General features: G+C 36.5%; 1 protein-coding gene across 1 annotated transcript in view; it reads right to left on the bottom strand.

The window, feature by feature from the left end:
* Nucleotides 1–15,131, bottom strand: part of LOC100920809 (zinc finger protein 93-like) — a 33,121-nt gene that overhangs the window by 9,645 nt on the left and 8,345 nt on the right. The window contains exons 5-10 of the mRNA XM_031963334.1: nt 14,009–14,135; nt 13,224–13,307; nt 11,374–11,453; nt 7,339–7,465; nt 6,435–6,530; nt 2,018–2,113 (exon numbers count right to left, since the gene is read on the bottom strand). Of these exons, the coding sequence (XP_031819194.1) occupies nt 2,018–2,113; nt 6,435–6,530; nt 7,339–7,465; nt 11,374–11,453; nt 13,224–13,307; nt 14,009–14,135 (610 nt within the window). The remainder of the gene's footprint in view (nt 1–2,017; nt 2,114–6,434; nt 6,531–7,338; nt 7,466–11,373; nt 11,454–13,223; nt 13,308–14,008; nt 14,136–15,131) is intronic.

Raw genomic sequence — 15,131 nt, 5'->3', positions numbered from 1 at the left:
GGAAATTTGAGGGGAAGGGGATAAGAGAAAAGGTGAGGGTTCTAACTGGGAGAATAGATTAAGGGAGGTAGTATTTAGAAGCAAAATGGGCTTTTGAGGAAGGACAGGGTAACAAGAAAGAGAGAAGAAGAAATAGAATAAAACAGGATGGAGGGAAATGCATGATCAGTAATCATAGCAGAATGTGAATGGGAATATCTTACAAAATGGAAGCAGATAGTAGAATAGGTTAGAAACAATCCAACAATATGTTGTTTATCAAAAGCATACAGAAAGATTTACAGACAGAACTAAAATAAGGGACTGGAGCAGAATCCATTATGATTCAGCGGAAGTTAAAAAAAATGCATAGGTAGCAATCATGATCTCAGACAAAGTAAAAGTAAAAATACACTTAATTAAAAGGAATAAGTAGGGAAACTACCTTTTGCTGAAAGGTGCCATAGACAATGAAATAATATCAAAAATTTTATAGCATAGTTCTCTGATAAAGTTCTGCTGAGTATACAACTGAGGCAAATTTATAAAAATAAGAGCTATTCTCCAAGGGATGATTAAAGAATACAAACTGGCAATTTCCAGATGAAAAAAATCAAAGCTTATTTATAGTCATATGAAAAGAAATGTTCTAAATCACCATTGATTAGAGAAAGGTAAATCAAAAAAATTCTGAACATACCTACCAGAAATGACAAATGCTGGAAGGAATGAAGAAAAAATTGGTATATTAATGAATTATTGGTGGAGTATTGAACTATTCCAATTATTCTGGAAAATAATTTAGAACTCGGCCCAAAGGACTTCAAAACTCTACATATCCTTTGACCCAGCAATACCACTAGTAGGTCTGTATTCCAAAGAGGTCAAATAAAAAGAGATAGGACCTATATGTACATAAATATTTGTGGCAAGTTTTTTTGTAGGGGCAAAGAATTGGAATTTGAAGAGCTATCCATCGATTGGGGAATGACTGAATAACTTCTAACATATCATTAAAATGGGATCTTATTGTGTATTGGGAAACAGTGAGGAGGTTGGTTTCAGAAAAAATATGGCAAGATTTATATGAACTAATGCAAAGTTACATGAAAATAACCAGAAAATCATTTTGCATAGTATTGGCAATATTATACTGATGGTCAACTGTAAAAGACTTAGCTACTGATCAAAAAAATGATCCAACACAATTCTAACTGACTTATGATGGAGAAATAGCTATCTCTGAAAGAGAACTCAGGTTCAAATGGAAACATTCTTTCTTCTCTCTATTTTTCTTACTTTTTAAAAATGTGGCTAATATGGAAATATATTTTGTATAATTTCACATGTATAATTTATGTTTTATTTCTTGTCTTTTCAAGGTAGGTGATAGAGAAGTTGGAGGGAGGAGAAAATTTGGAACGAAAATTTTAAAAAGAAAAGAATGTTTAAAATAAATAAGAAACTTAAAATATATAGAGATCTATACATATATATTAGCTGTACATAAAAAAGAAGAAGAAATCTATCTTTTTGCTGAGTCTGGGGTGAAATATGAATGAAATGAAAGAGAGAGATAAAGAAAACGAGAGAGAGAGAGAGAGAGAGAGAGAGAGAGAGAGAGAGAGAGGGGGAGAGAGAGAGAGAGAGAGAGAGAGAGAGAGAGAGAGAGAGAGAAAGTGACAGTGAGGTGAAAGATTAGGGAATGGAGTAGAGTGGTGCAGCAAAAAAGGTCACTAGCTTGATGTCCAGGGATCTAGGTTAGAAGCCTGAGTCCATCGCTTACTACCCATAGTAAGTGTGACCAAGTCACTTATCTTCTCTGGGTCTCTGTGACCATCTGTAGAATGAGGAGACCTCTCTAAGGTCTGCTTCAGCTCTAACTCTGGCACTGTCTGAGCTAAAAGCACATTAGAGACTTCACATTGCATTATCTCTGTAATGCTCCAGTAACCTGGGGAATATTTCAAAGGTCTAGTCCCATGACTGAGAAGCTGAGCTGTTGTACCAAGGAGTCCCTCGGTTGTGGCTCACTCACCTGGACCAGGGATTTTGGGGACTTCTTCTTCTGGTGGCCATGGTGCTTCACTTCTCTCCATCTGGGAGATCACATCTGGCTGGAAAAGGAGGGGCCCTGTTTATGGGGAAAGAGGTGGAAAGGACTGAGGAGAGAGACATCTCATGATGGGATCCCACACCCTTAATTCTGTAAGAAAAAGTAGGTCCAAGTGGAGTGCAAAGACCTCTGAAAGATTCTTTGTATTGTATGCATAGGAAGCATGGAGAGATGAGTCAGTTGGTTTGGGGCTTAGACAGAAAATTAAGTTTCACTGACCCATTCCTTGCTAAGAAAATAGGAACCTGGGGCAGCTAGATGGTGTAGTGGATAGAGTACCAGCCCTGAAGTCAGGAGGGCCTGAATTCAAATCAGGCTTCAGAAACTTAACACTTCCTGGTTGGGTGACCCTGGGCAAGTCACTTAACCCCAATTGCCTCAGCAAAATAAAAATGGAACATTTCATGTCTTTGACTGGAAATCAGGGACACCAAAAGACTGTTCAAGTCAACTGAACATGAGAAAACGAGGATCTGGATTAGGTTGCATAGAAGGAAAGTTGGATTAATAATTCCAAGAGACATAGTCATTGGAGAACACACAGGACTTGATAAGAAATGGGATCAGGAAATGAAAGACATTTCTATCTTGGAAAAATACGAGTCCCACTGGAGAAGAGAGGAAGTTAGAGAGGAAGATTTGTTGGGGGGGGAGGGAGAAAAATGATATATTTGGTTTAGTTGGAAAAAAAGACTGTGTTTTGGGTTAAAGTCCAAATGAAGAGGCTCAGAAAGCCATCTTGAAGTGCCTGTGTGAGTGAATAGAGAGATAGATGTGTATTTCCAAATTCTCAATAGAGAAGGGATAGTTAAAAATTGGAGAAGGGAAGACCTGCCTGAAATGGTGAGAGTATAACAGAGAGAGAAACACACAGGGCCAGGAAAAGGAGGAAGCAGAATATTCAGATAAAGATTTTAGAATGTGAGGCTTAGAGGAAACATTTCAGATAATGGATATGAAGTATTTTAAGAGGAAAGAGGAAATCAGGTTAGTGCAATCTCATAAATCAAACAAAAAGTGAAGGGTCGTTCAGAAGTACCAAACACTTCAAAGTGGTTAAAGATCAAGATTTAAGGAAATACCCCTTTTTGTAGAAAGAGAGATGGCACAAAATGACAGAAAAATCCTTATATGAGGATTTTTGATTCTCACTCTGACATTGACTAGTCATATGATAATGGAACCAAGAAAAGGCATCTCTTTTGTTATTATTTCTTCAAATATAACTCAGTCTAATAGAAGAACAGAAATGAAGAATTGGCCTAATGGTAAAAGCAGCAGAAAAATTCACCAAAAAAGAGAATTTCTTAAAGAGCAGACTTGTCCAAATGAAAAAAGAGGTAAATTCAAGAAGTGAATTTAAAAAATTCACTGAAGAAAATAATTCCTTAAAAGTTGGCTTGGGGTGAGTGGAATTCATGACTTTATGAGATACCAAGAAACAATCAAACAAAGCCAAAAGAATGAAAAAATAGAAGAAAATGTGAAATATCTCATTGAAAAAGAACTGATCTGGAAAACATATTAAGGAGAGATAACTTAAGAATTATTGGACTGCCTGAAAGCCATGATCAAAGAAAGAGCCTAGACATAATATTTCAAGAAATTATGAAAGAAAAGTACCTAAAGGGTAAAATAGAAATCAAAAGGATCCACCAATTATCTCCTGAGATCTCAAAATGAAAACACTTAAGAATATTATAGCCAAAATCTAAAGTTTCCATATTGAAGGGAAAATACTACAAGTAGCCAGAAAGAAATCATTCAAATATTGTGGAACCACAGTCAAAGTCACACAAGATTTAATTGCTTAAATATTAAAAGAACAGAAGATTTGGAATATGATATTTTAGAAGAGAAAGGATTTAGGATTGTAATCAAAATTACCTCCCCAGGAAAACTGAATATGATCTTTCAGGGGAGAAGGGGGAAAGTTGACATTTACTGAAATAAATGACTTTCAAGCATTCAGACCAAAGCTGAATAGAAATTCATTCAAACACAAAGAAAAACATTCAAACACAAGATTCCAAGAGAAATATAAAAAGCTAAACATGAAAAAAATAACCAAAGGAGACTCACTAAAGTTAAAATGTTTAAATTTCTGTGTGGGAAGATAATACATGTAACTCCTAACATCTTTATATAATTATTTAGGCAGCTAAAAGGTGTTTTCATAGACAGAGGGTATAGATGTGAACTGATTGATGTAGGAATTATCTCCCTTCCAAAAAATGAAGAGGTGAGGAAGAGGTATGCTGAGAGATAGGGGAAGAGAAAGGTGAAATTTTTTTCAATAAAAGAGTCATGCAGAGAACAGCTTTTAGACTCATTCAGAGAACAGCTTTTAGACTAGAGGGGGAAAAGGGATCAATGCTTGAATCTCACTCTCATTGGAGTTGGTTCAAAGAAGGAACACTATACATGTACACTCATTTGTGTATAGAAATGTAACTTAACCAAAGGGAAATTTGAGGGGAAGGGGATAAGAGAAAAGGTGAGGGTTCTAAATAGGAGAATAGATTAAGGGAGGTAGTATTTAGAAGCAAAATGGACTTTTGAGGAAGGACAGGGTAACAAGAAAGAGAGAAGAAATAGAATAAAATAGGATGGAGGGAAATGCATAATCAGTAATCATAGCTGAATGTGAATGGGAATATCTTACAACATGGAAACAGATAGCAGAATAGGTTAGAAACAACCCAACAATATGTTGTTTATCAAAAGCATACAGAAAGATTTACACACAGAATTAAAATAAGGGACTGGAACTGAATCCATTATGATTCAGCGGAAGTTAAAAAAATACATAGGTAGCAATCATGATCTCAGACAAAGTAAAAGTAAAAATGCACTTAATTAAAAGGGATAATCAGGGAAACTACCTTTTGCTGGAAGGTACCATAGACAATGAAATAATATCAAAAATTTTATAGTATGGTTCTCTGATAAAGGTCTGCTGAATATACAACTGAGGCAAATTTATTCCCCAAGGGATGATTAAAGAATACAAACTGGCAATTTCCAGATGAAAAAAATCAAAGCTTATTTATAGTCATATGAAAAGAAATGTTCTAAATTACTATTGATTAGAGAAAGGCAAATCAAAAAAAATTCTGAATATACCTACCAGAAATGACAAATGCTGGAGGGAATGAATAAAAAATTGGTATATTAATGAATTATTGGTGGCCCAAAGGACTTCAAAACTATACATACCCTTTGACCCAGCAATACCACTAGTAGGTCTATATACCAAAGAGATCAAATAAAAAGAGAAAGGACCTATATGTACATAAATATTTGTGGCAAGTTTTTTTGTAGGGGCAAAAAATTGGAATTTGAAGGGATATCCATTGATTGGAGAATGACTGAATAACTTCTAACATATGATTAAAATGGGATCTTATTGTGTATTGGGAAACAGTGAGGAGGTTGGTTTCAGAAAAAATATGGCAAGATTTATATGAACTAATGCAAAGTTACATGAGAATAACCAGAAAATCATTTGGCATAGTATTGGCAATATTATACTGATGGTCAACTGTAAAAGACTTAGCTACTGATCAAAAAAAATGATCCAACACAATTCTAACTGACTTATGATGGAGAAATAGCTACCTCTGAAAGAGAACTCAGGTTCAAATGGAAACATTCTTTCTTCTCTCTATTTTTCTCACTTTTTAAAAAATGTGGCTAATATGGAAATATATTCTGTATAATATCACATATATAATTTATGTCTTATTTCTTGCCTTTTCAAGGTAGGTGGTAGAGAAGTTGGAGGGAAGGAGAAAAATTGGAACTAAAATTTTAGAAAGAAAAGAATGTTTAAAATAAATAAGAAGCTTAAAATATATAGAGATATATACATATATATTAACTGTACACAATAAGGAAGAAATCTATCTTTTGCTGAGTCTGGGGTGAAATATGAATGAAATGAGAGAGAGAGAGAGAGAGAGAGAGAGAGAGAGAGAATGACTTAATGAAGTGAAAAATTAGGGAATGGAGTAGAGTGGTACAGCAAAAAAGGTCATTAGCTTGAAGTCCAGGGATCTGGTTTGGAAGCCTGAGTCCATCCCTTACTCCCCATAGTAAGTGTGACTAAGTCACTTATCTTCTCTGGGTCTTTGGGTCCATCTATAGAATGAGGCAACCCCTCTAGGGTCTATTTCAACTCTAACTAGCACTGGATGAGCTGAAAGCACATTAGAGACTTCACATTGCACTATGTCTGTAATGCTCCACTAACCTGGAGAATATTTCAAAGGTCCAGTCCCATGACTGAGAAGCTGAGCTGTTGTATCAAGGAGTCCCTCGGTTGTAGCTCACTTACCTGGACCAGGGCTTTTGGGGACTTCTTCTTCTGGTGGCCATGGTGCTTCACTTCTCTCCAACTGGGAGATCATATCTGGCTGGAAAAGGAGGAGCCCTGTTTATGAGGAAAGAGGTGGAAAGGACTGAGGAGAGAGACATCTCATGATGGAGTTCCAAACCCTTAATTCTGTAAGGAAAAGAAGGTCCAAGTGGAGTGCAAAGACCTCTGAAAGATTCTTTGTATTGTATGCACAGGAAGCATGGGGAGATGAGTCAGTTGGTTTGGGGCTTAGACAGAAAATTAAGTTTCACTGACCTACTCCTTGCTAAGAAAATAGGAACCTGGTGCAGCAAGATGGTGCAGTGCATAGAGTACTAGCCCTGAAGTCAGGAGGACCTGAATTCAAATCAGGCTTCAGAAACTTAACACTTCCTGGTTGGGTGACCCTGGGCAAGTCACTTAACCCCAATTGCCTCAGAAAAATAAAAAATGGAACATTTCATGTCTTTGACCCAACATGGGTACCCTTCCCCCACTCTCTTTCCAGTTTTATTTACATATTCTCTCTCCCTGGTAAAATAGAAGTTCCATATGAGTACTGTTTTTTTTTTTTTTTTTTTTTTTTTTTTTTTTTGGCAGGGGGACTATAGTTGCTTAGAATAGGTTCTCATTCATAGTCAATGCACGATAAATGTTCTATTTATCTATCTATCATCTTTCTGTCTATCTATCTATCTTTGGGTATCCTCACTGTGACTATGCTTTCATAAGGGGAAAAATAAAGTAAAAGTTATTTCCTTGGAATTCTGAACTCAAAATTATATATGTATCCTTAAACCTGAGCAATTCAGGAGTTTGGGGAAAATTAAATTAAAGTACAGACAGATTTGTATGAGAATTCTAAAAGGAATGATTCCCTTACCCAGAGACACTAAGTTCTTATAGTTCTCCAGCATCACTTCTCTGTAGAGTTCTTTCTGAGAAGCATTCAGTACCTTCCATTCCTTCTTTGTGAAGTCCACAACCACATCCTTGAATGTCACTGTTGCCTAAAATATAAAACACACTCCTGCTCAGCTATAGATCATCCCTCAAATGGACCATGGAGGATGGATGTTATTAACAGGATTCATAGGGAATGGTTCCCATGACATTGGGATCTTAATTATTCTATGTCAAACATTGACTTTCATGTTCTTCGTTTTGTACTAGACTCCACAACATAAACACTATGTTTAAAAATAAAACCAAACAGAACATTGTAATTGTTGATAAAGAAAGTTCTGGAGAATGTGAGTTCTGGTGGTAGAAAAGAGAGTGAATTCTTGATTCAGGAGAGAATTTATCCTGGCAATTGGGAGCCAAACTATAGAAAGGAGCAGGTTCAAGGGATTCAGCAAAAATTCTACACCCAGGAGCGAGGACCCTATAAAAGAGAAAGCAATGTAGTCTTCTAATGCTAGAAGTAGAAGGTACCTTAGCCTCATGTGTTCCTCATATGTGTGACTCACTTCCAAGGTGGCATGAGTGTGTGGCCACTCTTCCCAATGACACTTCATATATCACTAGAGATCAAATTTTTTGTTCAACTCTGGTCTTCTCATCAGAAATAAGTATAATTCACTTGTATCTTTGAATTTCCATCTTCTTCCCTCAAAGATAATGCTCTGTTTAGCTGGATAGCTTATTCTTGGTTGCAGTCCAAGTTCTTTTGACCTTCAGAATACCAGATTCCAGGCCCCTTCTATCCTTTAAGGTGGAAGCTGCTAAGTCCTGGGTAATCCTGATTGTGATTCCTCGATATATGAATTGTTTCTTTTTGGCTGCTTGCAATATTTTTTCCTTGGTCTGAGAATTCTGAAATTTAGCTACTATATTCCTTGGAGTTTTCATTTGGGGGGTCGTTTTCAGGAGGTGATTGGTAAATTATTTCAATGACTATTTTACCTTTTAATTCTAGGACATCAGGGCAGTTTTCCTTGATTTCGTGAAAGATAATATCTAGGCTCTTTTTTTTGTCATGGTTTTTAGGAAGTCCAATATTCCTTAGATTGTCTCTCCTAGATCTATTTTCCAGGACAGTTGTGTTTCCCATTGAGAAATTTTACATTTCCTTCTATTTTTTTATTTTGGGGGGTTTGTTTGACTGATTCTTGATGTCTCATTGAGTCATTCATTTCCATTTGTTCAATTCTAAGTTTTAGCAAATTATGTCCTTCAGTTGTCTTTTTTAAAGCTACTTTTGCATTTGGCTAATTGAATTTTTAAATGAATTATTTTGTTCAGTGGATTTCCTTCAGAAATTATGTTTTTCAAGGAGTTGTTCTCTTTTTCCATATTGTCAAATCTATTTTGTGAAGTTATGTGCTTTTACCAATAAGCCTAATTTGTAAGGAGTTAAATGCTTTTTCCATTTCACTAAATCTATTTTAAGAAGTTTTCTTCAGATAATTTCTGTGTTTTCTTTTCCAAATCCTCTTACAAAGTTCTCATTTCCTTTCCCCATTTTCTTCTGTCTTTTAAGGTTCTTTTTGAATTCTTCCAAGAGAGCCTTTGTGATGGGGACCAATTCATATCATCTCTGGGGCTTCATCTGGAGATGATCTGCTTTTAGTGTCCTCGAAATTTGTCCTCTTTCTCCACAAAAACTATCTATGGTTAGAATTCTTCTTGCTTTTTGCTCATTTTTTAAAAAAGATTGAGATCTGCTTTAGGGTAAAGGGGAGATTGTCCAAGCTTCCTCTACAGGTGACAGTGGCTGCACTGAGTCAGTGCTGACTAACTTTCGATGCTGGGTGGGCATAGCCATGTCCCCATTATCCTGAGATTCAGGGGCTCACTATTTGCCTTTTGTATTTGTGTTGGATGTCTTGCAGCTAATCTGATGATCTACTGGCTTGCAAGAGAACAGAGTAGCCAACATTGCTGTAGATTCTTCCGGTTATATTCCTGGCTCGTGGATGCCACACCACCCTGAGTCTCTGCCTGCTTGCCTGCGCGTGGTCCCTCCCTTCATGCCAAATTGAAACAGACTTTTTCTGAAATTCTTCCAAAACATCTTCTGCTGGAAATTTATAATACTCCAAATATTTTTGGGCTGTCACTCCAAAAGCAATTCAGAGGCTTGATTTGGTGTTGATATGAAGGATATCAGGGAGAACTCAGATAAAAATGTCTCTTCTCCACCATCTTGGTTCTGCCCCTCCATCTATCTCTAGGAGAGTATGTTTCAGGTTTATGGAGCAAAAATGTTTTAGTTACCATTCTCATCATAGCATTTTAGTAAATACCTTTATTTTAAACTGATTTTGACTACTGGGGTGACTATTAAATATAAATGCTCTGTAGGAACTTCTAAGCTTTGATTTTAGGAATATGTCCTACAGATTTTTCTCCTGATTATCATACTTAGGTAGGAAGGGAAGGTAGGTTGTTTGGTGGTTAGAGCATGTGAGTTCAAATGTGACCTCGAATACTTACTAGCTGAGTAACTCTGGGAACATTAGGCACAAAGAAGGACATTAAGTTTTCTTGTAGTTGTCTTGCCATAGGGTCTCTGTGTTTATTGAATGGGGGTGTTTAACTTAGAGAGGATAAGTCTATGATCAGTCCAGCACTCTGGGACACACATTACTTCCATCATTTGTACATCTTGCCTATCTTTTTTCTTTACAATGACAAAGCCCATTAAATGCCAGTGTTTGCTGCAAGAGTGCATAAATTTTTTTAGGCAAATGGAAGAAAGTGTTTATAACATCTTGAACAATGAGTTGGTAAAAGAAAATATTCTAGAAATAATAAATACTTATAGAATGACAACAATAAGGCAATGCATCAAAACATTCCAAGTGTAGTTAAAACATTACACAGAAAAAAAATTCAAAAGAATACCCAACAATTTGTGTATATTTTTCTTCCAGTAGAGTATAAACTCCTTGGCAGCAGGGTCTTTTCCCTCTTTATTTTTTTGTGTACTTAACATTTAGCTACTCTGTGCCAGGTATAAGTATAGATATAGATGTAGCTTAAGAAATGTTTTTAATGATGTTTGTTTTTTGAGGAGGGAGGGGGAATGTTTGACCAAGAATAATCTCTGACCTGGAAAGTATAAAGTAAATATATATTACAGTAAATTGAAACTTCAGATAAGCAAAGGGACAATAACAGCATTTAGCTATTCTTTTTTTTAATAATAACTTTTTAGTTTTTGAAATACATGCAAAGATAGTTTTCAAATTCACCATTGAAAAACCTTGCATTCCATATTTTTCTCCCTGCTTCCCTCCTTCATTCCCTTCTCCTCTAGGCATCTAGCTATTCTTGATGAGTCCAAATCATTAGCCCCCCCAAAGGATAAATACTTTCCAATTTTCATAAAAGGTAAACGAGTGGATTTTGTAAAGTATAGGATTTTGCCATTGGTTTCTGTCAAAATTCCAGAACATATAGTTTAAGAGATGATTAGAGATATCTGGGAAAGAAAATAGTGAGCACAATCTCAACAAGACTTTCTCCAGCACAGAACATGGCAAGGTAACCTCATGTCTCTTTCCTGGTATGTTACTGACAGCACTTGTGTTCATTGGGATATGAGCCAGTTAAGTACAATCTCCTTGTAAATTCTGAGATTCATTGATCTTAGAAGTATGTTAGGCAGGGGAAAACATCCCTGGTATGTTTTCCCTATACCACCTGGTATAATGGAAATGCTGTTCATCTGTCCAAGGCCTTGTGTGTTAAATAAGGGGGAATAGACTACATTACCTGTAAGATGCTTTCCAATTTTTATTAATTTACAAACTCTTGAGTTATCCATAAAAATAGTTAATCTTCTGTGGAGAAAAATTAATGATCAGGTGTCTGGATAAGGCATGGCTGACCAAAAAAGATCCAGGGGAAAAAAGGGTCTAAACTATGAGACATGGTATTTCGCTGGGAAGAGGAAGGTCTAACTCACCTGGGACCTAATGGCCAAGTGCACAGAAATTATTCTTTCCTCCTCTTCCTTGATATTTCCCTCCTGAGGAAGGTCACAATCTTGAGAAAGCAGAGATGTGAGACAAGAAAGAAACCATGAAGAGCAATCCTTTCTCAAAACTTCCAAACTTATCAGGGTGAAATTCCCCACATACCCATAATACAATTACTCCTTTAAGACATGGGGTCAAAGGGAGCCCAGGAGTAACCTTTGAGAGAAATGATGATTTTTGTATCATATTGAGAACCAACAATTGAATTGGGATTAAGGTTTTTCCCTTTCCTATTTCCTCATTCAGAATCAGCACCTGAGGTTATCTAGCAGCCTTAAAAGGTCAGGATTGATAAGATGAAATCTTGGGCAGATGTATATCCCTGGGAAAACCAAGATCTGCCCAAAAGGTAAAGAAATTCTAATTTCAGTGAATTGGTGGATTCCAAACCATTTTGTTTTAGTGAGATAGAACTGGGTGGCAGTGAATTCCTCCTTTTGTCTAGATTAACCTAGATGGGGTGATTTAGGTATACATAAGTCAGTTTGATCAACACTGAATGGTCAGAGTCACATCTCCCAGTCCTTCATTAGGATAAGGCCACCTGTCATTATAATATTCATTCTTTCATTACTCGTTAACCAATCAGAGTTGATTTCCACTCTCAGGTACAATCATTTTTCCAAAGTCTTTGTAAGTATTGAAAATTTCATAGATAAGGTCTTTGCTCACCAAGAGGAAAAATGAACTCATTTTATTATTTGCTGATTGCAGTTAATAAATTAAATTATAATTTACCCAGAAGCTGTCTCTCAAAAATTTTCACTTGCCATTCCCCCCTTTCTCCATCTCCCAGATTTAGAGAAAAGGGCCATAGAACCTTAGTGAATGAGACACTGGACTACAGTGATCATAGAAGCTTCCAAGGGATGGAGGTCTGTTCTGAGAACTAGAAAACATGGATTCAATTTATAATTCATAGCTTTGGCCCTTATGTATTATGTGATAGACTGGGTATTCAGCTCAAATTTATGTGTTAGTGACAGATTTATTTAATGAAAAAAAATCCAATTCTCCCCTTAATATCTACATGTAACCATTGAAATATGTGTATATATGTATGTGTATATCACACTCATGTATGTGTATGCACATATTAATATATACCTATATGTGTATATATACATAGATACATGTATGTATGCATATACACACACTCCTACACATGTGTATGTTTGTACAAACAGGCAACTAGGTGGTATAGTGAATGGAGAACCAGGTCTGGAGTTGGGAAGATCTGAGTTTAAATTAAGACTTACATACTTACTAGTTGTGTGGCCCTGGTCAAGTCACTTACTTCTGTTTCCCTCAATTTCCTCATCTGTAAAATGAGCTGGAGAAGGGAATGGTAAACTACTCCAGTATCTTTGCCAAGAAAATTCCAAAAGGGTTCATAGTCAGATATGATTGCAAATGACCAAATAATAAACGTGTATATGTGTGTATATTTGTGTATCTTTAAATTCTGCAAAACATTAAAAAAAATTGCACATGATCCTCATAACAGCCCTAGCAGGTAGATATTCTTATTATCCCCATTTCACAAGTAAGGAAACTAAGTCAGACATAATTTAAGTGACTGCCCAGGGTCACATAGCCAGTAAATAAGTAAAGCCATATTGGAATTCACTTCTTTATAGCTCCAAGCCCAGCTCTCTATCCACTTCTAAGGTGTGTTCCAGCTCTAACTCTAGAACTGGATAATTGGAGACATCCTCCTACACTGCACTTCTCCACTGGCCTGGGATTCTTCTCTGGCTGATTGTGCTTTACTCACCTTTTGAGACTTCTCCCTCTGGTTGCCATGGTACTTCATCTTCCTCCAATTGGGAGATCACATCTGGCTGGAAAAGGAGGGTTCCTGCTCATGAGAAAAGAAATGGAAAGAGCTGAGGAGAGAGATGGTCTCCCCAATGCAATCCCAAACTCTTTTTTCTTTAAGGAAAACAGGACACATCAGGAAGGTCCAACTTAGAGTACAAAAGACCACTGCAAGATTCTTTGTATTGTATGCAGAGGAAGCATGGGGAAATTGGTCAGTTCATTGGGACTCAGACAGAAAATTAAGTTTAATTGACTTATATTAAGAATATAAGGAACTGATTTCTATTAAGAAAATTGGAACCTTTTACGTTTTTGCCTCTTTCAAATTCTCTTTTAAGAATTGCCTTCCCTTATTAGAATAGAAATTCCTTGAAGATAGGAATTATTTTTATTGTCATCTGTTTTTTGCTTATATTTGAATCCTCAGGCTTTTTGTCACATATTCAGTGGTTAATAAAAGCTCTATCTATGTATTTTGGAGTACTCTCTCTGGGATTAAATTTTGACCTGAGATAGAAAAAAGGTTATTTCCTTGGAATTATAAACTTGGAAAGCACAACAAAAATGCTAGCTAGCATATATCTTCATCCTGAAGGATTTAGGGATCTCTATATATTACATAAATCACGTGTTCTTAAAGTTCAGGTGAGCAATTCAAATACCCTGGGAGTTTTGGGAAAGTTAAATTGTAGACACACTTCCAAGGACCAAGAGATTTGCAGGACAAAGCTGCCTTACCCAGAGATGTTAGATTCTCATAGTTCTCTAGCATCACCTCTCTGTAGAGTTCTTTCTGAGAGTCATTCAGTACTTTCCATTCCTTTTTTGTGAAGTACACGGCCACATCCTTGAATGTCACTGTTTCCTAAAATATAGAACACACTCTGGCTCAACCAGATAATCATCAAATGGACTCTGGAGGATGCATAGAATTGTCAGTATTTATAAGAACTGATTTTCATAATATTGGGGATCTTAATTATACGATGTTTACCACTGACTTAATATGTGCTTCATTTTATACTATATTCCACAACATAAATGATGATGCCCTGGATTATTAGGTGGGACTGGCAGAGACAGCCTGAAATACTGATGAAATGACTCCCTGAAGCAAGTAGGGAAGGCACTGGTGGGGATCAGTTCAACCTTACAGTCCCACCATCTATGAGGTCTTGGATAGCCCCACTTGCTGTGTCAGTCAGAAATCCAAGTTAGGTCAAACCCCTGAGGTTAAAGTTCCCCCATAAATCTGCCCATGGCCCACACCCTCTTTGGGAGTTAGTCCACCACAACCTTCTGCCTCGTGGTGTTTTTCTCCTTCTTATAGCTAACTTTTTAAAACTCCTCTATGGATTTAGCCTGCCAGTCACTGCCATCTCCTACCTCATGGCATATTCCTTTAATGAATTCTTCCAAACTCCTTTCCTGGATAACCTCATTGCTCTCCCAATTCTGTTTCATATTTATCCTTCCTATCGTATCTCTTTGTTTTGTTGGGAATCTCTTCTCCTAAATAAATGTTCCTTTTGATAAAGAGAATGGCCATTATGAATTCATCACGTGACTAAATCCCAACATTTGGAGTACCTACATCAAACATATCAATAAAAAACATATTTAAGAATTGGGACATAATCCCTAGAAACAATCAGTGGAGAAAGTCCTGAGAAATGTGACCTCCGGCAGTAGAGAAGACAGTGAATTTTGGTTCCAAGAGAGAATTGACCCTAGAAATTGGGAATCAAATTGTAGAAAGGCACAGGCTCAGATGCCCACTCTTCTCGACGGCACCTTGATAATTTCTAGGAGAATATACCTTGATTTTATATGACAATATGGTATAGCTACCATTCTTACT

This window comes from Sarcophilus harrisii, chromosome 3 (genome assembly GCF_902635505.1).
Source record: "Sarcophilus harrisii chromosome 3, mSarHar1.11, whole genome shotgun sequence".
In the NCBI taxonomy this organism is placed as follows: domain Eukaryota; kingdom Metazoa; phylum Chordata; class Mammalia; order Dasyuromorphia; family Dasyuridae; genus Sarcophilus; species Sarcophilus harrisii.
This window is presented reverse-complemented; position numbering and strand designations above follow the sequence as displayed.